The sequence below is a fragment of the Phoca vitulina genome, unplaced genomic scaffold (genome assembly GCF_004348235.1).
Source record: "Phoca vitulina isolate PV1807 unplaced genomic scaffold, GSC_HSeal_1.0 scaffold20, whole genome shotgun sequence".
Taxonomy (NCBI): domain Eukaryota; kingdom Metazoa; phylum Chordata; class Mammalia; order Carnivora; family Phocidae; genus Phoca; species Phoca vitulina.
Genome location: NW_022589723.1, coordinates 11,869,626 through 11,892,837, shown reverse-complemented (window position 1 = coordinate 11,892,837; position 23,212 = coordinate 11,869,626). Strand labels below are relative to the sequence as shown.

The 23,212-nt window shown below is 51.7% G+C and overlaps 2 protein-coding genes across 2 annotated transcripts; one reads left to right on the top strand and one right to left on the bottom strand.

Annotated features, from left to right (window-relative positions):
* The first annotated feature begins 413 nt into the window (after window positions 1–413).
* STRC (stereocilin) lies at window positions 414–16,380 on the top strand. Its single transcript, XM_032417848.1, has 29 exons — window positions 414–459; window positions 978–1,763; window positions 1,854–1,878; window positions 2,625–3,879; window positions 4,872–4,934; window positions 5,013–5,123; window positions 5,292–5,458; window positions 5,656–5,842; window positions 5,981–6,096; window positions 6,361–6,493; window positions 6,851–7,033; window positions 7,334–7,372; window positions 7,557–7,724; window positions 7,881–7,946; window positions 8,395–8,520; window positions 8,831–8,889; window positions 9,690–9,813; window positions 9,926–10,038; window positions 11,595–11,730; window positions 12,136–12,332; window positions 12,532–12,622; window positions 12,835–12,991; window positions 13,636–13,805; window positions 14,399–14,554; window positions 14,935–15,077; window positions 15,270–15,418; window positions 15,667–15,764; window positions 15,859–16,006; window positions 16,189–16,380. Exons 1-29 carry the CDS (start codon window positions 414–416, stop codon window positions 16,293–16,295), a joined length of 5,319 nt encoding a protein of 1,772 aa, XP_032273739.1. The 3' UTR covers window positions 16,296–16,380.
* Window positions 16,381–16,541: 161 nt separating this feature from the next.
* On the bottom strand, window positions 16,542–21,868 carry LOC116640695 (creatine kinase U-type, mitochondrial). The gene is made up of 9 exons (XM_032417849.1): window positions 21,500–21,868; window positions 20,656–20,854; window positions 20,357–20,452; window positions 19,756–19,977; window positions 19,536–19,621; window positions 19,294–19,417; window positions 17,308–17,442; window positions 16,981–17,106; window positions 16,542–16,777 (listed from the first exon to the last, which is right to left on the bottom strand). Exons 1-9 carry the CDS (start codon window positions 21,646–21,648, stop codon window positions 16,661–16,663), a joined length of 1,254 nt encoding a protein of 417 aa, XP_032273740.1. The 5' UTR covers window positions 21,649–21,868; the 3' UTR covers window positions 16,542–16,660.
* Between the last annotated feature and the right edge of the window lie 1,344 nt (window positions 21,869–23,212).

Sequence of the window (23,212 nt, the reverse complement as noted above, 5' to 3'; positions counted from 1 at the left end):
CTTTTTAACTCCTTTGGACCCTCTTTGTTTTCTTATATTTTTCTGCAGCCCCCACCCCTACCCCAACCAGATTACACCCCTGGTTTCCAGGTCTCCACCTCCATTCTGCCCACTCCTATCTGCATCCTGGCTTTTAACTGAGGCTAAGTTAGCCTTGGGCTCCTCCAAGGGCCCCCTGGGATCCCCTATCACTGGTCCCTCTCACAGAAGCACACCTTTTTCCAAAGCCCAATGATCAGGTATTCAGTGGCTCAGGTGACAAACCTGTCAGGTTACAGATACTGTTTCCTGAAAGACCACACTACAGTGTCAGTGGCAACTCGGGCTGCCTACAGTGCCCTGCCCTCACCTGGCTATCCCACACAAGGTGAGATTAACCAGAACTCACCTCTTCCCGGTGCTCACCTGGAAGCATGGCTCTGAGCTTCTGGCCTCTGCTGCTGCCGCTATCTTGTACAGGTGAGCAGGGCTGGGGAGGAAGGGGATGGTTGCTAAAAAGAGACTTAAGAATGCAGAGAGGGGTGCCTGGGTGGCTCAGTTGTTAGGCGTCTGCCTTCGGCTCAGGTCATGATCCCGGAGTCCTGGGATCCTGGGGTCCTGGGATCGAGCCCTTCATCGGGCTCCCTGCTCCTCGGGAGGCCCCCTTCTCCCTCTCCCACTCCCCCTGCTTGTGTTCCCTCTCTCGCTGTGTCTCTCTCTGTCACAGAAATAAATAAAATATTAAGAAAAAAAAAGAATGTAGAGATTAACTGGCTTCTATAAAAGATAAAGGAAGATGGGCAGAGACTAAGGCTAGGGAGAAAGTGAGGGGTAAGAAAGCAGGTCAAGACTTCCTGTAGGCTGATTCAGTAAAGGGACTCGGCTCGCCATCCCCTTCGCCTCCTCCTTAGATCCAAGCTAGGGCTGGGCTCCAGGGCAAGGCTGAATTGGGTTCTAGGCTCTTCCCCTTTAGTGAGCTCCTGTTTCTCTCTTTACAGTGACTCTGGTCCCTACTGGGATTCAGTCCCTGGACCCTGGTCTCTCCCTCCTGAAGTCATTGCTCTCCACCATGGACCAGGCTCCCCAGGGGTCCCTCAGCCACTCACGGTTCTCTGCATTCCTGGCCAACATTTCTTCTTCCTTTGAGCCTGGGAGAATGGGGGAGGGACCTGTGGGGGAGCCCCCACCCCTCCAGCCCCCTGCCCTCCGGCTCCACGACTTCCTAGTGACCCTGAGAGGCAGCCCAGACTGGGAGCCAATGCTAGGGCTGCTAGGGGATGTGCTGGCACTGCTGGGACAGGAGCAGACCCCCCGGGACTTCCTGGGGCACCAGGCAGGTGTGCTGGGTGGACTCGCAGAGGTGCTGCTAGGAGCCTTGCTTCCCGTGGGACCTCCGGCCCCTACCCGACCCCCATGTACTCGTGATGGGCCCTCTGACTGCGTCCTGGTGGCTGACTGGTTGCCTTCTCTGCGGCTGCTGTTAGAGGGCACACACTGGCAGGCGCTGGTACAGGTGCAGCCCAGTGTGGACCCCGCCAATGCCACAGGCCTCGATGGGATGGAGCCAACCCCTCACTTTTTGCAGGGTCTGTTGGGTTTGCTCACCCCAGTAGGGGAGCTTGGCTCTGAGGAGGCTCTTTGGGGAGGCCTGCTGCGCACAGTGGGGGCCCCCCTCTCTGCTGCCTTCCAGGAGGGGCTGCTCCGTGTCACCGACTCCCTACGGGATGAGGTCTTTTCCATTCTGGGGCAACCAGAGCCTGATGGCAATGGGCAGTGCCAGGGAGGTGAGTGCTGCCAGGTCTGGGGCTGGGCTGTGGCAGGGCAAAGAAGGGGTGAGATTGGGGGAGTCCTCTTCCTTACTGTTTCCCTCCTAGGCAACCTTCAGCAGCTGCTTTTATGGTAAGTAACTCTCTTACCAGGAGAGGAGTTCTGATTGGACCTGGGAAGTCATCAGCCTCCAGAGTGGAGGAGAAAACTGATGGGAGGCGTGTGGTTTAGGGGTTTTGGAGCGTGACTGTCTGGGTTGGTGTCCCAGCTTTACCTTACCTAGTCATGTGACCTTGGGGAGGTTACATTCTCATTCTATGCCTCAGTTTCCCTACTTAAAAAATATAGATAATATTAGCCACCATAGAATTGTTGAAAGGGATTGAATGGGTTGATACTGTATGTGTAAGCCACTTAGAACTGTGCCTCGCACATAGTGTTTAATAAATACTACCTAGTAAAGATGGGGTATGGAAAGAAAAGACAAGACTGGATTCCTCTATCCCTTACTACTTCGGTACAACAATGCCAGAGCACAGTCAGACTTACTCAGTTGCTCGGCAGATTTCCTGATATGAGGCCAACCAAGGGTTGGATTTAAGCTACCTAAAAGCATATGAAGAAAAGAGAAAGAAGGGAGCCAGGTGGACAGAAGGGACTCCAACTGGGCTGGAGTGATTCTGTGACTTGGCAGGACAGACCTCTCTCCCATTTCCAACATTCCAGTATTTAAACCAGTAAAACCTATTCTCCCAGGGACCTTTTGGAAAAGCCTATGCTTGCCACCCCCCATGCTGGGCTCTGGGCCAGGGTCAGAATGTTCAACTGGAGGAAATGTGAACTGACCAGATGCCGTCTGCTCCTCCTTCTACACCCAGGGGCATCCGGCACAACCTTTCCTGGGATGTCCAGGCGCTGGGCTTTCTGTCTGGATCGCCACCCCCACCCCCTGCCCTCCTCCACTGCCTGAGCACGGGTGTACCTCTGCCCAGGGCTTCCCAGCCCTCGGCCCACATCAGCCCTCGCCAACGGCGAGCCATCTCTGTGGAGGCCCTCTGCGAGAACCACTCAGGCCCAGCACCACCCTACAGCATTTCCAACTTCTCCATCCACCTGCTCTGCCAGCACGCCAAGCCCACCACCCCGCGGCCCCCTCCCAGCACCGCTGCCATCTGCCAGACAGCTGTGTGGTATGCAGTCTCCTGGGCACCAGGTGCCCAAGGCTGGCTACAGGCTTGCCATGACCAGTTTCCTGATCAGTTCCTGGAGGCAATATGTAGCAACCTCTCCTTTTCAGCCCTGTCTGGCCCCAACCGCCGCCTGGTAAAGCAGCTCTGTGCTGACCTGCTCCCACCACCTACCAGCTGTCCTGAAGGTCTGCCCCCTGTTCCCCTCACCCCAGAGAACTTCTGGGGCTGCTTCTTGGAGAATGAGACTCTGTGGGCTGAGCGGCTGTGTGGAGAGGCGGGTCTGCAGGCTGTGCCCCCCAGCAATCAGGCTTGGGTTCAGCATGTGTGCCGGGGCCCCACCCCAGATGTCACTGCCTTCCCTCCCTGCCACGTTGGACCATGTGGGGAACGCTGCCCAGATGGGGGCAGCTTCCTGATGATGGTCTGTGCCAATGACACCATGTACGAAGCCCTGGTGCCCTTCTGGCCTTGGCTTGCTGGCCAGTGCAGGATAAGTCGTGGGGGCAATGACACTTGCTTCCTAGAGGGGCTCCTGGGCCCTCTTCTGCCTTCTCTGCCGCCACTGGGACCATCCCCACTGTGCTTGGCCCCAGCTCCCTTCCTGCTTGGCATGCTATCCCAGTTGCCACGCTGTCAGTCCTCTGTACCAGCCCTTGCCCACTCCACACGCCTACATTATCTCCTGCGCCTGCTGACCTTTCTCCTGGGTCCAGGGGCCGGGGGGACTGAGGCCCAGGGAATGCTGGGACAGGCCCTGATGCTCTCCAGTCTCCCAGACAACTGCTCCTTCTGGGATGCCTTCCACCCAGAGGGCCGGCGCAGTGTGCTGCGGACAGTCGGAGAGTACCTGGGACAGGAGGAACGGCCAACCCCGCTGGGCTTTGAACCCACCGCCAGCCCCAGCTCTGTTATAGACAAGATGGAGCTGCTGGCCTGCTTCAGTGTGAGTGATCTGCCAAGGTGAAAGCCCCTGGAACAGAGGGAAGGGCCTCCAAATGGTTTCTCTAATACAGAGAGGATAAGAGTATAGTATACTACGGTGATTGAAGCACATAGCTCTGGAGTCAGACAGGCTTAGGTTCACATCTTAGTTCTATGATCAACCTTGGACAAGTTATTTAACCTCTCTGGGCAATATTTTTTTATCTATAAATGGGGGAGAATGATCATGTCAATTTTTTGGGGGGTAGCTGTAAGGATTACCTAAGATAAGACATGCTGTGGGCTTATGTAGATAGCAGGATACATAAACATGCAATAAATGGTATCTCATTATTCTGACTCTTTGACTCTCCCCCTTTCTGCTCCAGAAAGGAAAGGGATCAAGTTGGAGGGCTCTAATTCTGTCCCTAGAGAGCAAGAATTGGAGGCTGGCAAAATAAAGGAAGATAAGGCAGAAATGAGAAAAAATCAGGGCAACTATAAATCGGAAGTCTTGGGTTCTGGGTTCAACTATGTCACAAATTAGTGTGGTGTTAGGCAAATAATTTAACTGAGGTTTCCTGGGCTTCTGTTTCTTCTCTGTAGAGTGAAGGGGCTAGAATATATAAATACCATAATTAACTCATCAGTTCCCTGTTATATATAAGGCACTTTGCTAGGTTCTGTAGGGTATGTAAAGATTCCTTCCTCCATGTTAGGGCCCGCCATTCTCAAGCCCTGCATCCAATGAAATGATTTTAGACAGATTCATAGTAATTTGGTTCAGATCTCCAAGTATTTATTTATTGATCCAGCAACGAACCTGGCATGGAAAAAGATACAGGAGAAGTTAGAGACATCACCCCTGGCCTAAAGGAGCTTAATATCTGAGGAGACACACATATAGCTTCAGACGAAGGACAAGCATCCTAGCAAGTAGAGTTGGAGCACCTGGGGAAGCTTCAGGAGGGACAGAGAAGATAGCTCTTAGCATCTTGTTTGTCTTCCCACCAGCCTGTGCTATGGGATCTGCTCCAGAGGGAGAAGAGTGTTTGGGCCCTGCAGATTCTAGTGCAGGTAACAGATGGAGGAGCCCATGGGTGGGCTGGGGCACAACCCAGTGGGGCCATGTCCACAAGAACTTCCCACTCCTAGGCATACCTGCACATGCCACCGGAAAATCTCCAGCAGCTGGTGCTTTCAGCAGAGAGGGAGGCTGCTCAGGGCTTCCTGACGCTCATGCACCGTTCCTGGGCCCAGCTGCAGGTGGGCATTGAGAGAGGGGGAACCAGGGTGGAGGGAGAAATCTAGGAATCAAGAGCACCTGGAACCCGGTGTGCAGAGGGCTTGCCCAGGGGAAGGAGGAACTCGAGAGGAGACAGCAAGGATACTGAGCATTTCCAGAGCCAGCATCCATTCCTGTGCCCCCCACAGGTACCACCGTCTGAGGAGGAGGCCCTGGGTCGCCTGACAGCCTTGCTGCTCCAGCGCTACCCGCGCCTCACCTCCCAGCTCTTCATTGACCTGTCACCGCTCATCCCCTTCTTGGCTGTCTCTGACCTGATGCGCTTCCCACCATCCCTGTTGGCCAACGACAGTGTGTAAGGACCCTACACCACTCCTCCTGATCCTGTCAGGGTCAGGCTGACCCCACCAGCCTAGCACAGCCCCTTCCTGAGATCCTCTCTGTTAAAATTAGGGAGAGTCTCCTTCTTGCCCATGACAGTAGGGGCTGCAGAGAGCCAGGGGACAACTGTTTGGAACAGGGCCAAGGGTTGAGACCCATTACTCTCCCCAGCCTGGCTGCCATCCGGGATTACAGCCCAGGAATGAGACCTGAACAGAAGGAGGCTCTTGCAAAGCGCCTGCTGGCCCCTGAGCTTTTCGGGGAAGTGCCTGCCTGGTCCCAGGAGCTACTGTGGGCAGTGCGGCCCCTGCTCCCCCACCTCCCCCTGGAAAACTTTCTGCAGCTCAGCCCTCACCAGGTAGGACGTGATCCTCTTAACTTGACTAGCCCATCTCCTGCTAGGTGGGACAGGAGTCGGTAGCATGTCTCCTGGTGAGCTCCTCCCCACAAGTGTTCCATAGTGACCCCAACACAAAGCTGGCCTGCCTCATCTCAGATCCAGGCCCTGGAGGATAGCTGGCCAGCAGCAGGTCTTGGGCCAGGGCACGCCCGACATGTGCTACGCAGCCTGGTGAACCAGAGTGTCCAGGATGGAGAGGAGCAGGTACGCAGGTGAGTGGCTGTGGGATCAGTGATCAAGGCCACATTGGGAGAGAGGTGAGGATGGTTGCCATGGTGGGTCGGGGTCCTAGGAAGGAAGGGGCAAGAAAGTAGGCAGTGGCCCCAGGCAGTATTGGACTGGAGGACAGAGGCCTATCTATGGCACCCATATTTCCTAGTTTAGTGGTCAGAGTGCCTACTCTATGTACCTACGTGGTCCCCACCTCAGTGCCAGCTTCCATGACCACATGAAGGCCAGCTTCGTGTCCTTCTCAGGCTGGGGTCCCTCGCCTGTTTCCTGAGCCCTGAGGAGCTGCAGAGCCTGGTACCCTTGAGTGACCCAATGGGGCCGGTAGAACGGGGCCTGCTGGAATGTGCGGCCAATGGGACCCTCAGCCCACAAGGACGGGTGAGCCCCTTGGCACAGGCCTACAAGGTTCCAGGCTTTCCTTGGGTCAGTGTGGAGGACTTGCCCAGTCATCTCAACCAAGCTTGAGCGCAACGGTGCCATCCCTCCCCTGACCCCTGCCACTCTGTTCCTTTTTCCATGGTCATTCTTATCTGTTACCACCTCTTCCTGACCCTATGCCATTTGGTCTGTGACACCCCAAACATACCCTTTGACATCTTACACTCATTCTGTTCCTATCCCATCCCTGGTTCTAAGCTCTAGCCCAGGCCCTGGGAAATCCAAATGTGGGATTGGACAGGAAGTTTAAGGTTCACTTGTCTTTTCTCTCCAGTCCCAAACCTTCTTTGGTTACAGGTGGCGTATGAACTTCTGGGAGTGTTGCGCTCCTCTGGAGGAGCTGTGCTGAGCCCCCGAGAGCTGCGAGTCTGGGCCCCTCTCTTCCCTCAGCTGGGCCTCCGCTTCCTACAGGAGCTGTCAGAGCCCCAGCTTAGAGCCATGCTTCCTGCCCTCCAGGGAACCAGTGTCACACCCGCCCAGGTGGGCCTGTCTCACTCTCTGGCATCCATCCTCCCCCCGCCACCCCCGCCCCTGGGAACCCCAGTTAAGAGAATTATATTCAGGGATACCATCAGCTCTTCTGGAGCCTCCTCCCTTTTCTCTGTCCCAAGGAAGACTCCCTCATCCCCCTTCCTCAGATCAAGAAGAGCCTGGAGCCAGGCTCATCAGTGGGGGTGGTAGAGAGGGAGCTGGAAGTTTTGGAGGGTAGCCCTAGGGATTTGTTTCAAACCTGGCTGCCAGGACCTGAGAACCGGTGTTTCCTGTCCCATCCCACCTTAGGCTGTTTTACTGCTTGGACGGCTCCTCCCCAGGCATGATGTGAGTAGCAGCAACTTCTCAACATCCCCCAGAGGTCCCTGTCCCCCTTTCCCTGGCTCCCACAACTGCCCCCTTCTTCCCTCTAAGCTCCTCACACCTGCTGCGCGCGTGCTGTACTGTGATTGCTGTCTTCTCCACCGCCCTGCCTCTCTTCTTCAGGACTCTTGTCTCTCTTGCTCCCCAGCTGTCCCTGGAGGAACTCTGCTCCTTGCACCCTCTGCTACCAGGCCTCAGCTCCCAGACACTCCAGGCCATCCCTAGGCGAGTTCTGGTGGGGGCCTGCTCCTGCCTGGCCCCCGAATTATCACGCCTCTCAGCCTGCCAGACCGCAGCGTTGTTGCAGACCTTTCGGGTATGAGAGTGGCAGGGAGGATGAGACACTCAGGGATGTGGGCTCTGGGGAGGGAGGAGGGCATCTTCCCTGTGGCCAGGGAAGGCCTCCCACACCTCCCCACTTCCTTACACACACACACACACACACACACACACACTGCTAATTCTCATACAGGTGAAAGACGGAGTTAAAAACATAGGTACGACAGGTGCCAGTGCAGCTGTGTGTATCCCTGGTCAGGTACGTGTGGCATCTCCCAACTAAACTCCTTACCATGTCCCAGGGCAGTTTCATATGGCTGGTGCTGCCTCCCACGCTCACCCTGAGTGGCCCTGAGAGTCCAGGCTGGCTCTGTGCCCACCAAGACATTAGCAGCCCTCCCCAGGTCCAGAGACAGGGCAGCGTGATCCACAATGGCCTAGCATGTCAAAGCCAGAAGGGTCTGAGAAATCTTCCAAGCCAACCACCCTGCTTTCAGATAAAGAGCAAAGCTCAGAGAGGACTTTAGTCTGCCAGGTGCCTAAATGGCAGCAAGACTTGCCCGCAGCCACCTTCGATGTGAAGGCTCCCCGGCGTGCACTGCTCTAGCCGCGGAGGCCATCCATCCTCCTCCTAGCTTTGGTCCCTTCCTGCCCCGTGGCTCCCTGCTCCCCTATCACTACACTGCTACACACATCCCCAGCAGCAGCCCACCCCCACCACCTGGCCAGACTGCCTGCTTCCCCTGCTCCCGCTAAAGCTGCTGCAGCTGGACTCCGCGGCTCTTCTGGCTCACCGAAGGCGCTACCGCGAGCTGCCCTGGTCCGAGCAGCAGGTAGTTCTCCCCACTTACCCCAGGACTACCCTCTACGTTCCGCCTCTTTTACCCATCAGCCCTGGATTGGGCACGTTACCCCGAGCATCCTTTATACTTTATAATGTGACTTGCTTTACTCTTTCCTTCTCCCTCCTCCCTAATGCCCCATTCCTCTCTCTCTCTCTCTCTCCCTCGGAGGAATGTGCATTTGGGAGAGTAGGAGGCTGGTGGGACCCAGAGGGTGGGGAGGGAGGACTGGATCCAAGACATCTTAAGTTCTTAGGCAAATACCTCTGCTGGGGCGCTGTTCCTCTTTTTCCTCTTGTAGGCACAGTTTCTCTGGAAGAAGATGCAGGTGCCCACCAACCTGACACTCAGGAATCTGCAGTGAGTAACTTGCATTGGCAGTGAGTTTAATTTGACTAACATTTTTTGAGCACTTATCATGTGCCTGGCACGATGTGGTATGCAATGGGAGATGTGGGGACGAAGGATGCCTCATCCCAGCCTGTGGGCCTTCTCTTGGCTCCTCCTCCCTTCACCCTCTTGCCCTCCCACAGGACCACAACTACCCTGATTAGTTTAAGGGATTCAGAAAACCTGTGGTCAGGTCCCGGCCCTGACACGTATTTGTGATCTTGGGCAAGTCATTTAACCTCTCTAAGCTTCAGTTTTTTCTTCTATAGAATAAGAATTAAAATAGTACCTACCTCATAGGATGTGGTTATGAGGATTAAATGAGATAAGGCATATAAGGTACTTAATATATAGTGCCTGGCCCCATGCAAGCTCCCAATAGACATTTGTTGTTGTTAGTTTGATCCAGTTCGTTAATCAGAACCACTGGCCAAGCAGCAATGAACAGGAATAAGTAAGTATACCCTAACCTCTACCCACAGTAAAAGAATCATGGACTTCAGAATCTAAAGACATAGCTCTTGGCTCAGTTTACCATGTTTGTAATAGAATGATGTTGGGAACGTCTCTTGACCTCTGTGAATGTTTATTTTCCTCTCTGATAAATAGTGATGATGTGGGGAGCCAATGAAAATATCTATGGAAAAACATTTCTCAAACTATAAGCTACCACAAATGAACATCTGTACTTGTGTCGAGAGTGTTGATACAAGGAGCAGACAGACCATGGCATGTGTTGAATGAGCATCTATCCACTCACAAACCTACAGGGCTCTGGGCACCCTGGCAGGGGGCATGTCGTGTGAGTTTCTGCAGCAGATCAACTCGATGGCAGACTTCCTTGAAGTAGTGCATATGATCTATCAGCTGCCCACCGGGATTCGAGGGAGCCTGGTGAGAGGGGTGCTTAGGCATTTGTTGGAGCAGGGAGGCAGGGACCCTGGATACAGAATCCAGCCCCCATGCTTAACTCTGTCCTGACCTGTTTCTCCACCTTGTCCTACAGAGAGCCTGTATCTGGGCAGAGCTACAGCGGAGGATGACCATGCCTGAGCCAGAGTTGGCAACCCTGGGGCCAGAACTGAGTGGGCTAGACACCAAGCTACTCCTGGATTTACCGTAAGTAACTAGAGATACTGGCTTCTTAGGAGTTTCAACTTGGGGTAGAAGATCTGCCCTTAGGAAGTGCCCTTAAGGTGGTGGTTTTCTTTCTGATGGTTCCCTAACATCAGTTATAGCCCAAAGTGGAGGATTCTATTCAAAGTTGCTCTATGTATTGACTGGCTCCCAGAACATGGCCCCAACATGGGACAGCTGAGGGTGGGCAACGCTATGATGTGGCCTGCCAAGCAATCATAATAAATTAGGCCACATTAATAGAGATAGAATATCTGAACTGAGGGAGGCAATGGTCCAATTCTGCCCTAGAGGACTGTAGTCTGCTTAAGCAACCATGTTGTCAGTGTGATCAGTGGAGTACAGAAAGAGAACATGTATGAAACATGCATGATAAATGCCTTCAAATACCCCAAAGGCTACCAAATAGAAAATAGATTGGCATGTTTCTGAAGGGCCCTAGTGGGCATCACAAGGACGAGGGAATAAAAATCAGATTCTTGCAAAATATAAGGAAAATTGAGGTAGTGAATTCCCGACTTCAACTTTCAAGAGCTATTCAAGCGTAGGCTGGATGGTCCCATAGCAAGAATGTTGTAGAGCGCATTCAAGTATGGGTAAGGGTTGTGGGGAGAGAAAACTCATGAACCTGAGTCCTCCTAAAACAGACTCGAGGAGTTTGTGAGTATCTCTCATAGGCTTCTTTTTCTATTTTACCCCCATCCCTACCCCATTGCCATCTGATCTGTAAGTCAGGGTAGAAAACGGCTGGTGTTAGTCTTCCTAGGGATGAGGTGACGATAAAAGTGGCTGACTCCATCCTTCATTTTTATAGGCCTTTCCACAGATTTTGGCCTTTGTGCTACATGGCCTAGTTCCAGTTCCAGAATTGGCAACCCTAGATAGAGTGTAAAATATCACTTCTAATTTTGGGACAAGAGGGCTTAAAAAAAAAAATTCAAATCTGTTTAAATTTATTGGTCCTTGGAGATAATTTAGAATTCCAAGGACCTAGATAGGGTGAAAGATCCTAGACCATGAGTTGGAAGACCTGAGTTCCTCATCTGTGAAAGAAAAATACCTGTCTTACCTCAAGATCTTGTCATAAGGATCAAATGAGAGAACATCCAAAAGAACTTGGTAAACTGTGTAGCGCTATGCAAATGAGAGAGGACCTCCTCACAACAAGTAGAAGAAGGGTGGCACTGTGGAAGAGAGGAATTGGGAGTAAGATTCCACCACCTCTGGGAGCCTGTTTCTTAATCTATACGGGGCGGCGGGGGGAAGTTTTAATATTTAATATTTGGGGTTTGGGTTCCATTAGATGGTAGGATCATTGGTCATTTCTTCTCAGGAAGACTAGAAATATGTCATTCCTTTTGTTCTCTCCCTTTAAACACTATGATGGGAATTGCATCTGGGGCAATTTGATATCAGATCCTGTCCAGGGCCGTAAGGTTTGGTCTGATGTTACCTCTTTTGTCTAGGCAATGTGGCAATCTGTGGTCCCATTTCAGCAGGGCTCATTTCTGAGGGCCCATGTTGTCAAACTGCTGTAGGGTTCGGTTGATGGATAGACTGTCCAATGACTCTATCATGTTGGTGGTGGAGCTGGTACGAGGAGCTCCAGAGCAACTGCAGACACTGACCCCCCTCCACCGGGCAGCCCTGGCGGAGAGGGCACTACAAAACTTGGTAAGGGTCCAACCTACCAGACTCAGAACTGCTGCCTGGATAATATTCACCTCTCAGACAATGCTCTCTGTCTTCTAGGCCCAGCCCCACACTTTTGATGCCGAACAAAAGGTTCTTGTCCACAAGACCCTAGCTCCTAGATCTACCTCTAGGTTCCATTCCTTGAGAATCTGCTTCCTATTTCTTGTCCACATTCATGGGAGTCCCAAAAATCCCTTGGATTCCATCTCCTAGCCTTTCAGCCTCCTCCTATCTGGGCTCCTTATTTAAGAAAGTAAACACTGCTATTGTTTTGCCATTGGGAACTGGACAGAGAGAAAAATCAAAGGTTTTGGTGTCTTGATCAAAGAGTCTGGTCCTCTGAGTCAGAGATGCATTATCCCAAGGCCTGATGCCCCTCTCCAGGCTCCAAAGGAGACAACAGTCTCAAGGGAAGTGCTGGAGACATTGGGCCCCTTGGTTGGATTCCTGGGGATAGAGAGTACACGACGGATCCCCCTACCGATCCTGCTGGCCCATCTCAATCAGCTGCAGGGCTTCTGCCTAGGAGAGCCATTTGCCACAGAGCTGGGATGGCTCCTGTTGCAGGAGCCTGTTCTTGGGTATGAACCTTCGGGAACTTCCAATTCTAACTCATCCTACACCCACCCTCTTAACCACTATCATCAGTGGCAGCTCACTCAATACACTTGAGGTTCCTTGGAGCCCTGAGTCCCCAGTCCTCGCATGTCCTCTTTTCCCCTTCCTTTCCCTCACAGTTCTCTCAGCATCCCAGCCCCTGATCTTCTTCCTGTCCCCCAGGAAGCCGGAGTTGTGGAGCCAGGGTGAAGTAGAGCAAGCTGGACGCCTAGTACTCACTCTGTCTACTGAAGCTATTTCCTTGATCCCCAGGGTGAGGTGAAGGAACAAGGGAGGGAGTAAGAGCAGAGAGGGGACTGGTGAGCTGGTTCTGGGGAGCTAAGGCCAAGGAGGCTGAGGGCAAGGGATGTGAAGCCTGAATCTGGGGGAAACTGCTAAAAAGAGACAGGACTTTGGAATTACAGCTGCAGCAGCTGGCCCTGACCTTCCTAGGTCTCTGCACCCTCCATCTACCTTCTCACACAGGAAGCCTTGGGCCCAGAGACCCTGGAGCGGCTCCTAGAGAAACAGCAGAGCTGGGAGCAGAGCAGAGTTGGACAGCTATGTGGGAGGCCACAGCTTGCTCCCAAGAAAGCAGCCTTGGTAGCTGGGATTGTACGGCCTACTGCAGAAGATCTCCCAGGTGAAACTACCCAAATATTCATATGTCTATTGGGGTGTATAGGACAGAATATCCAGCAATGTAGTCATAAGTTTAGGCTCTAGGTATGCTGTGCCCTTTAAGTAGATTTGCACACTTTCTGTTCTCTGGGCTTGGGTTTTCTAATCTATAAACCAAAGTGGTTAGAGGGATGATCTACAAGGTCTTTTCCAGTTCTAGGGTTCTATTGCCCTAGAAATTTAGAACCTATTGCATTTTTAGCCCGGGACTTCCCTTTTCCTATTCTCTTATCCCTGTTAACAGTGACCCAGCTTCCAGGCTTGGCTCTATGTTAGAGTATGGAGCTGTCTGCTGGGAAGATGCTTAGGATGTAGGAGGGAGACCCTGTGGGGCCAGAGACCTGGGTTCTGATCTACACCTGCCATTAAATCCCTAGGCAACCTCCCTCAGTCTTCCATTTATACAATGAAAGGCTTGTCCTTTCTAGTCACTTACTTGTTCTAACATCCTTTGAGTCTTAGAATTCTCACACTAGAGTAATCCTTTGGTCCATAGTGTCCACACTGCCCTATCCAAAGGTTGGAGGGAATCATTCCTTCTATAGATATTTCTCTGGGCATAGTTTAGTTCTACACTGACCCCCTGTGCCTGCCTTACCCCTTCAGAACCTGTGCCAAATTGTGCAGATGTACGGGGGACATTCCCAGCAGCCTGGTCAGCAACTCAGATTGCAGAGATGGAGCTCTCAGACTTTGAGGACTGCCTGGCATTATTTGCAGGAGACCCAGGACTTGGGCCTGAAGAACTACGGGTAGCAATGGGCAAGGCAAAACAGGTTAGGTTATAGAGAGGCCAACATGAGGAAGCTGGTTGGGTGCAATTATGGGACACAAGGGAATGGATAGCTGGGTAAGAGGTGGGAGAAACAGGAGATTAAAGAATTAGAGAGTTTGGATCCTAAGTAGGGAGTCAGAGGGGATGAGTATGGAGGAAAGGAAGCTAGTACAGTGGGTAGAAGGAAGAAAGCAGGGGTTACCAAAATTTACTGTTTATCGAAATTATCCAGGGAGCAGGTTTTTAAAATGCTGATGCCAGGGTCCCATGCTAGACTCACTGAAGAATCTTCTTAGGGCTCTAAGGTTCTGCATTTTAATAGGCATTCTCAGTGAGTCTGGTGCACATAAAAGTTTAGAACTCATGGACTAGAGTCTGCTATCTTCCCTACTGAGACTCTAGTGTCTTTCAGTAACACCTTAGTCAGAGGAACCTTAAAGCATCCTCAGCATACAGTTGAGGAAACTCAAGACCCAGAGAGGCAAGTGATTTGCCTACAGTTACACAGCTAAGGTCAGAAGCATGACTAAGACCCAGCATTCTGACTCCTAGACCATTGCTTTTCCATTCACACTGTTCTTCTCTTTCTCCTAGTTGTGGGGTCCTCCCCGGGGATTCCGTCCTGAGCAGATCCTGCAGCTGGGTCGGCTCTTAATAGGTCTAGGAGAGCGGGAACTACGGGAGCTGATCCTAGTGGACTGGGGAGTGCTGAGCACCCTGGGGCAGATAGATGGCTGGAGCTCTGTCCAGGTAACACCTTCCCTTTTCCTACTACCTTCCAAACATCCATTCCACAGGTCCAGGCCTCCAGGTCACCTAAAGCCTAAGGAATTTTTTTCCTGTCACCCTGCCTGGCCATTCTTTCTATTTTTAAATACCCCCTACTTGTGGCATTAGGAACTCTGTGATTTATTCACTTTGAGGCCCTGAACAGGTCAAACTCCCTCCTGCCTGTTTTCCCTGGCCTTCTCTTTTTTGGATTCTCAACCTTCCCCACGGCTATTGGATCTTCAGGTCTTAATAATACAAGTATGTAATCCAGTAGCACTTGTCACTTCCCTGATCACTTCCTCTTCCATGAATTCCCCATGATTTCTCTCCTTATTCTGTGCCCTCCATCCCCATCCCAGCTCCGGGTTGTGGTCTCCAGTTTCTTGCGGCAGAGTGGCCGGCATGTGAGCCACCTGGACTTCCTTCACCTGACTGCACTGGGTTATACACTCTGTGGACTTCGGCCGGAGGAGCTACAACATATCAGCAGTTGGGAATTCAGGTCACCTGCAGAGGGAAGGGTGTGGGTGGTGGTGCTGATGTAAAGGTGGACTCACTGGGGTTGGAAGGCTCACGAAGGAGTGGTCCCATGGAGTAAGGGACCTCACTTGAAGCCATCTATACTCCCATCTCATGACCATGGGCCCTATCACTGTGGCTGAATCTTCCTCCCTTCCATCCCACTCTTCCACAGCCAAGCAGCTCTCTTCCTGGGCAATCTGCATCTCCGGTGTTCTGAGGAGCAACTGGAAGTTCTGGCCCAGCTCCTTGTGCGGCCTGGCGGTTTTGGCCCCATCAGTAACTGGGGGCCGGAGATCTTCACCGAAATTGGCACAATAGCAGGTAGGGAGGCTGGACCACTGCTGGTACTAGTTGTCAGGGTTTGGTTTCCGTACCATGGGTGGAAGACTGCTGTGGAATTCTTAGGGTGGGAGTCCAAGAAGGTATTTAGGTAAGAGGTTGGAGATGTGTTGGGAAAGGTGTATGGTAGGGTACTTTGGGAGAGGTTGGAGAAGGTCTATAGGTTTGAAGAGAAGGGGGATGGCCAGTAGAAGACAACGTTTGGATGCCCATCCCACTTGCTTCAACAGCGGGGATCCCAGACCTGGCCCTTTCAGCACTGCTGCAGGAACAGATCCAGGGCCTTACTCCTCTTGCCATTTCTGTCATCCCTGCTCCTAAATTTGCTGTAAGTATTGATGGGCTGGGCGTGCAGTGACCACGAAGAGCCAGGGCCCAACGGGGGCCACAATGGATGCACTGATTCCTGTCCCCACCCCCAGGTGGTGTTCAGCCCCTCCCAGCTATCTAGTCTCACAAGTGTTCAGGCTGTGGCTGTCACTCCTGAACAAATGGCCTTTCTGAGTCCTGAGCAGCGACGAGCTGTGGCATGGGCCCAGCACGAGGGGAAGGAGAGCCCAGAACAGCAGGGTGAGTTCCCAAATGCACAGCCTGACCCGCCAACTCCTGACCCAGAATCTGACCCTGAACTTGGTGCTCTCTGACTCAGGGAGATCCCTGGAATAAAGGGGTCTAGGCAGATAGTTTCCATCTATCAGTGATTCCTGGGGAACACAGTTGTAACATTCCTCCCATTCTCTGTCTCATTATAGGTCGAAGCACAGCCTGGGGCCTTCAGGACTGGTCACAACCCTCCTGGGCCATGGCATTGACCATCTGCTTCCTTGGCAACCTGCTACAAACCTGTCTCCACAGTTAAAGAGAGAGCTGTTGGGAAAGAAACTTTAATAAAATGCAAATGGAAATGCATTCTAATTATCCTCAGGAAGCTGATGAGGAATATGGGTAAAATGCTAATGCTTTCCACCCACCTGAGAATCAGTGTTCCTGGCATGCCATATCTGGAGTCTTCTTTCCATCATAAATAACCCCACTGCTTTTTTTCCTTTCCTGGAGGCTAGACCCTCCTCACCCCAACCATTAGAAATAACACAGACAGCTGGAGCATAGCAAGGAGCCTTTACTAGGACAGAAGGAGTTGGGAGCATCCAAGCGAGTAGAATGGGCCACATTAGAATGAGCAGAACTCCTGGGGATCTTGAGTCATCTTCTGGGGAGGGGGATTTAATGTTTACTGTGGACAAGAGGTGGAGGGATGCGGATATCCTGGCCTCTCTCCAGACGCCGTTCACAATCAATCAAATAGTTTACTCCATCGATGACCAGCTGCACCAGCTCCACCTGAAGGACACTAACCCTTGACCTCTGCTTCCCATAACTTGAGTTTTATTCTTTAGCACTGATTTGCCTGCTCAAGGAACTCATTTCCAGTTGCCTCCCCACTCAACCTGAATTTCATTTCAGATTCCTGGGGCCCACTCACCATCATATTTCAACCCCCACAGACCTATGCCTCTCCTCACCCTAATCCCTAGGGATCTCACCTCTGACTTGCCCAGTCGGTCCAAATTAGAGATGTCAAAGACACTGCCTGTGGCAGCTGTGTCCACTCCTCCAGTACCACGCTTTTGGAGCCTTAAGTTCTCCAGGATCTTTGGGAAGCGGCTATCCTAGAGGGGAGGAGATAGGGGTTGGGGGCGGGGTCAATAGGGGGCAGAGACTTGTTTTACCCTGAACATGCTCAGAGCTCTTTCCCCTAACATTTTCCAGACATAATATGTCTGGCTCCTTTCCAAAATGCTCCCACCCTCCGATCCACACACAGCCACCTTCCTCACCCACACCCCACTCTAACCCCACAATTCCTTTACTTTGCTTAGCAGGGGCAGTTTGACGTGCACTCCTGCCCGAAGTCCAGTGCCCAGGTTAGACGGACAGGTCAAGATGTATCCCAAACGCTCATTCCACATGAACTCCCAGCCACGCTCCTGGATCAGCCGCTCCACCTGAGTCCATAAAGGCTCTGTTAGTGAAAAGTCAGGGATATGTGAACCCTCCCTTAGCCAGACCTACAGGAACTCTAAAAGTATATCTAGAACCAGAAACTTGGGCTGTGAAAGAATGACATTGCTGTGTGTGTGTGTGTGTATAAGTGGTTTGTTATTATCATGCATACAAGGTAATTTTGATGTTGCAAGGCCATAATGGTGAGATTACAGCAAAACATCTTGTGTGTGGAAGAAGAGAAACTTGGGAGAATGATGCATTCGGGATGATCTAGGGAAATGAGTGGAGGTGGTAAACTGAACTGAGAAAGGGATGATTATTCAATGAGCTCAGCATGCATGGATTATCTTTGCTTTGCTAATGAGCCTAGAGTTTGGAAGGGTTCTTTCACACATAAAATGAGGGTGTAGGCTTTGCAATAGGAAGAGGCAAGAAAGCCTTCTGTTAGCTGTGGAAAAAGTACATGTGAGAAGGCAGAGAGAAAGGTGCAAACAGTCCAGAAGAACCAGACTCATACTTAGGGGTGTGCAAGAGGGGTTGGAGAGGGGAGTATGGGAAGGGTGTTTTGTTTCACTTCAGCATCCTAATCATGGAGATGACCATTAGAGTTCAAGAGATGGGGATCTGCCAGAGTGATGGACATGAAAACTACCTAACATGAATAAAGGGGACCCTATTCATAGTTCAGGAAAAAACCATGGCATGGGGGGAGGTTATCTAATAGGCTGAACAAGGGGAAACCCTTCCATTAAAAAATAATAACAGGGGGTGCCTGGGTGGCTCAGTCGTTAAGCGTCTGCCTTCGGCTTAGGTCATGATCCCAGGGTCCTGGGATTGAGCCTCGCATCGGGCTCCCTGCTCAGCGGGGAGTCTGCTTCTCCCTCTCCCACTCCCCCTGCTTGTGTTCCCTCACGCACTGTGTCTCTCTCTGTCAAATAATAAATAAAATCTTTAAAAATAATAATAATAATAATAATAACAGTAGCTAACACTTACTGAACATTTACTATGGGCCAGGCATGTTACATGCATTATCTCATTTAATCCCCACAACAACATAAAATGTAGGAAGCTTTACTATCCCAATTTTACAGATGAGAAACCTGAGGCATATCATTTGAAAAGTACTTCCCTACCCACTTAGAGTCAGAATATGTTATCTGTTATTTGCCAAAAACAATAAAAACTTCCCAGCTAGAATATAAAAGAGGAGGAGCTCTCTGTCTTTACAGGTCCAAAATAGAATTGTATATATGAGAACATACAATAAGAACTGGGTTTATGGGGATTTCTAATCTAGAATAGAATATGGAGACCTAATCCATGTAAGATTGAGGAATTCTGTAGAGCCACACATTCTGGAACTTAAGCCATTCCATCTTCCATTTTCCCCAGTCTCCCTCCTACTCTCAGCTTAAACCATAGACATGATACTTTAGCAAGAATGACAGAATCCAGAGCCAAGGCCTACCTTGGTTCAGAACTGGGTGGTTACAATGGAATCACGAATACACCAATCTTTCACTCCCTACCTTGATCCAGGCTCAAACTTTTCCTTATCTGCACATTCCACACAACCCGGGCACTGACCCACTATCTCAGTTATTCCTTCTTTGTCTTATCTGGCAACTGCTTTATTTACCTTAGGCTCATGACATTCTTTCTCTCTATTCTTGGGTGACCATTATCCTGGTTTTCCCTGGACAGTCCTGATATATTGTCCTGAAGTGATTGACAGTGATCCCCTTTGCCATCAAAAGTGTCCTGAGTTGGTTGATAAATTATACAGTCTAGTCTTTGGTTTTTCCTTATGTCCTCCCACCTAGTTCCCTTATACATTCTTCTCCAACCTCTTTGAGGCCTCGACAGAATCTTTCAAACACTCTCTTCATGTTGCCACCCTTCTCCATGGAGATGACCCGTGTATGATCCTCCTCATTCACCCAGATCAAGAAGTTCTTCTCATTGTTGTGCCTGAAAGCAGAAAAGAGGAAAAGACAGGGATCAAGAGGCAGGTCAAGAACTGGAGGAGATAGAGGAATAAAAGGCACTTAACAGCATGGGGACAAAAGAGGTAAGGTAAGCCTCATACCAGATCCCACGAGCATCTGGCCAGTCTCGAGCCATTCCTGCTGCAGTCAGCAATGGGGACACAGGCTTATCAAATAGGAAGTGATCCTGAGGCAAGTAAAAGGACTTGGTTTAAGAATCTTCACAGTAGCCCCTGGGCCTCTGTCTCATCTGGCCCACCCTCCCCTCTGACTCTAATTTCCATCTGCTCCTCAACCCTGCTCCCTCTCAAGGCCCCTCACATCAATAAGCTGCTGCTGCTCAGCCTCTGTCATCTCACTGAGCCGATAGTAACGTCCAGCCAGGTCACCCTTCAGTCCACTCAGTGCATCCACTACAACACGTTCCACTTCTCGTCGCTCTGCCCGAGTGCAGGCTGGAGGAAGACTGAGTCCGCGGATACTTCGGCCAGTTCTGACTCTCGAGGACAATACATACCTCTCATCAAAGTAGCCAGAACGGATCTAGGGAATAAGAGAAATTAATATAAGTCACAGACACAGTGGGTGGGAACTGAGGGCCTAGGGGAAGGAGAGACCTTAAGGACTGTAGGGACCCTCACTGCATGCACTGGAAGGAGAATTTCAACGAGCAAGTACTCCAACTGAAGGGAGCATTATGAACCCTCCCTCAAACTGCCTACTTTGGGGTATGGTCATTCTCATCCACCCTCTCCTCTCCTCTCCATATCCGCTGCTTCTTAAGATACAATTCCTCCCCCCACACCAACACTAAAAGCTCAGCAGTCTAATGACTCCGAGTCAGGAAATAATTAAGGTGAAGGGATTAGAGAGAGTGTTGTACATAAGGCAATGCAAATCAGATGGGGAATATCTGACCTACCTTGCTGGCATCCAGGTCAGTGGTATGTTTCATTGTTCGGGGGTCATATCCATTGTGTCGCTCTTGTATCACAGGATCAAACAGCTCAGCAAATACCTGATGGGGAATTAAGAGGGAGAGGGTGGTTAAAGACAGGAGATCCCTTTCCAGGCTTTAGTTGTGGATTGATTTCACTGGGTCAGAAAACGTGAGTATGGAAGGTCCAGCCTTAAAGGAAAGTGAAGGGTCTGTAGGGGGAAGGAGCTGGGATTACTGGGAAGATGAGTTGGGTCACCAGGGAGACTCTGGGGGCCCCCTACCTCATAGGTCTCCTCATCTCCAGCTACCATGCCCACAGTCTTGATGAAGGGGTGGCCGGGGTTGTCCACGCCAGTCTGGATACACTGATCTAGCGTCCAACCAGCGGGTGTGGTCTTGTCGCAGAGCCGGGCATAGACTGCTGGGGTCAGGTGACTGGCCATGCAGTTGTTGTGCTTTCGGAGGTCTGGGTACTCAGCGCTAGGGAGGGGGTACCCAGTAACCATGGAGGGAGGGCACAGGGGGCCTAGACCCAGTGCAGTCAGCTGGGAGCTATCCAGTTAGCCATATCTGGCTTTGCTCCTTGTGAGGAGGGGCGATTAGAGGGAGCCTAAACCTTGGTAATCTCTGTAGGGACTTAAAGGGTCTATTCTTTCCCAACAGTTCTAGCTTCCTCTGAGTGACCGGCTCAATTCCCCCAGATTTGCTCAGTTCTTTCCTACCATTAGCACAGCATCAGGGATGGGGGGAGGGCAAGACCAAAGAGGGGAATTCAGGAAATGGGGGGAAACAGCAGGAAAGGAGATGGAGGAAAGCGAAAAGGATAGTTACTGGTCTCTCAATTAGGGATTTGGGCAGAGTAGGTGCAGCCAGAACTCGCAGGGCCAGAACGGGTCTTGGGGGCGGGGACTGCGCGTTACAGGTCCCCAGGAATGCGTTAGCCTCACGGTTTTGGCCTCAATCCCTAACCCACTGAGGTCTCCAGATTGCACAGCACTCCACTCCAGAGGCTTCGTGATTATAACCCTTCTCTGTTGCCCGGGTCCTCATCTCCAACCCCATCTTCATTCCCGTCACCACCCCCCACCCCCCACACACACACCCCTGCGCCTCAGACACTGATACCTCGGGGGATACAGCCTTCGTCGTTCACTGGCAGCTCTTACAGGTTCCGGGCGGAGCAGAAACCCAGCGGCTAGAGACCCAGCTCCAGCCAAAGCCAGGAGCCTGAGCCCCGGGCGGGCGGACAGCAGACGAGAGAAGGGACCAGCCATGGCTTGAGGGACGGGCTACTCAATCGCGAGGCTGGAGCTGGCGCAGGGCAGGAACGGGGAGGGAGGATGCAACCAGGAAGATTGAGGGCCGGAACTGGGTGCGAGGCTGGAGCCGAAATGGGGGCCGGAGTGGAGGCTGGAGCCGGAGAGGGAGCGGGTTCCAACCAGACTGCAGGAGAGGCGCAATGAGCTAGCGGCGGGCGGTGGAGGAGAGGGAGGCCCCAGCCGCAGTCTCCAGGGGTGGGGCTCATGCAGGCCCCGCCTTTCCGCCTGCGACCGCGCTAGGTGTGCGGGGGCCGAGGCGGGAAGCACCGACAGGTAGATTAGGGGACCAACTCTAGGCTGGGGACGCGGATCCACCTGAGACGAGGTCGCCCAGATTTCAGCACCAAGTACAGGACAGCACCCGAGGGGACCCGCGAAAGGCTAAACACCCTTCCCCCAAGCCTCTCCATTTAATCGGGAACCCGATTCGTCACTCTGGGTGTCAAAGGGTGACATTGCACAACCTCTTCTCTAGTTTTCGGCCTTCCCCAGCAACCTCTTCATAATCTCAGGGGAGGCGGCCGTGGGGAGAAACCGCGGAATAAGTACAGATACCAGAGAAAGACAAGAAGGAAGCACACAGAGGCAGATAGTGGGAAAGACGCCTGGTGGCTCAAGGTCACCTTTTCCTTAGAACCAGGAAGAGGACGAAGGCACCCTTCTGCCACACCTGTGCTATTCTTACAAGGTTGTGGAAGAATTCCCTGAGAGGAACTCGAGAAACATTAACTCTTATCCCATTTATATTGTGTTCCCTACCCCCACTCAGCCCCCAAGCCTGAAGCCCTGTCCTGCCTCCACTTCTCATGATCTCCAGCTTTCCTCCCCCCTCCCCTCCTCCCCATCTTCTACTTCACCTTCGAACTTTTAATTCTTCGTGCTTTATCCAGCTTCAGAAGTGTTTGCTGCCCACAGGACTCCCTCTGAGTATTCTCTGCAAGCTTGCCTACCTGTTGGTCGCCCTGGGTATGGAGCTGGGGCTGGGCAGGGAATCGTTAGTTTCCTCTTTCTCCTCTCCCTTCTCTTCCCTCTTTGTAGCTTCCAGTTCCTGGGCTGGAGGGGAGTGTAAGGTGAAGTGAAGGGTGTGGTAAGATGACGACGTGTAGGAATGGGACAGGCAGGCACAGGTCTCCAACCACCACAAGTGTTGCTTCTCTTGGTTCCCTAATGCTGTTTAATACAGAGTGTAAAGGGGAGTGGTGTTCAAGGGCTAAGGTTGCCAGGGAATCTCTGCCTTCCTACTGGTCCTCTGTCCTCTCTCCTCACAAGGTGTGTACTCAGATTTGAGAGGGTGTGTTCCCACAGTTCAAAGTGTGACTTACGTGTGACTTGACCTTTGTCCTGGCAGGAAAGAGAATGAATGCTGGAGCCAAAATAGAGATGTGGGGCTTCAGTATGGAAAGTCAGTTAAGGTGGGGTACGTATGATGGTGTTAGTCCCTTCTCTCAGCTATCTTGGTGTACCCACAAGATAGTAAGATACTTGGAAATCTTATTTGAGAAAGATAAATTCCCTTCAC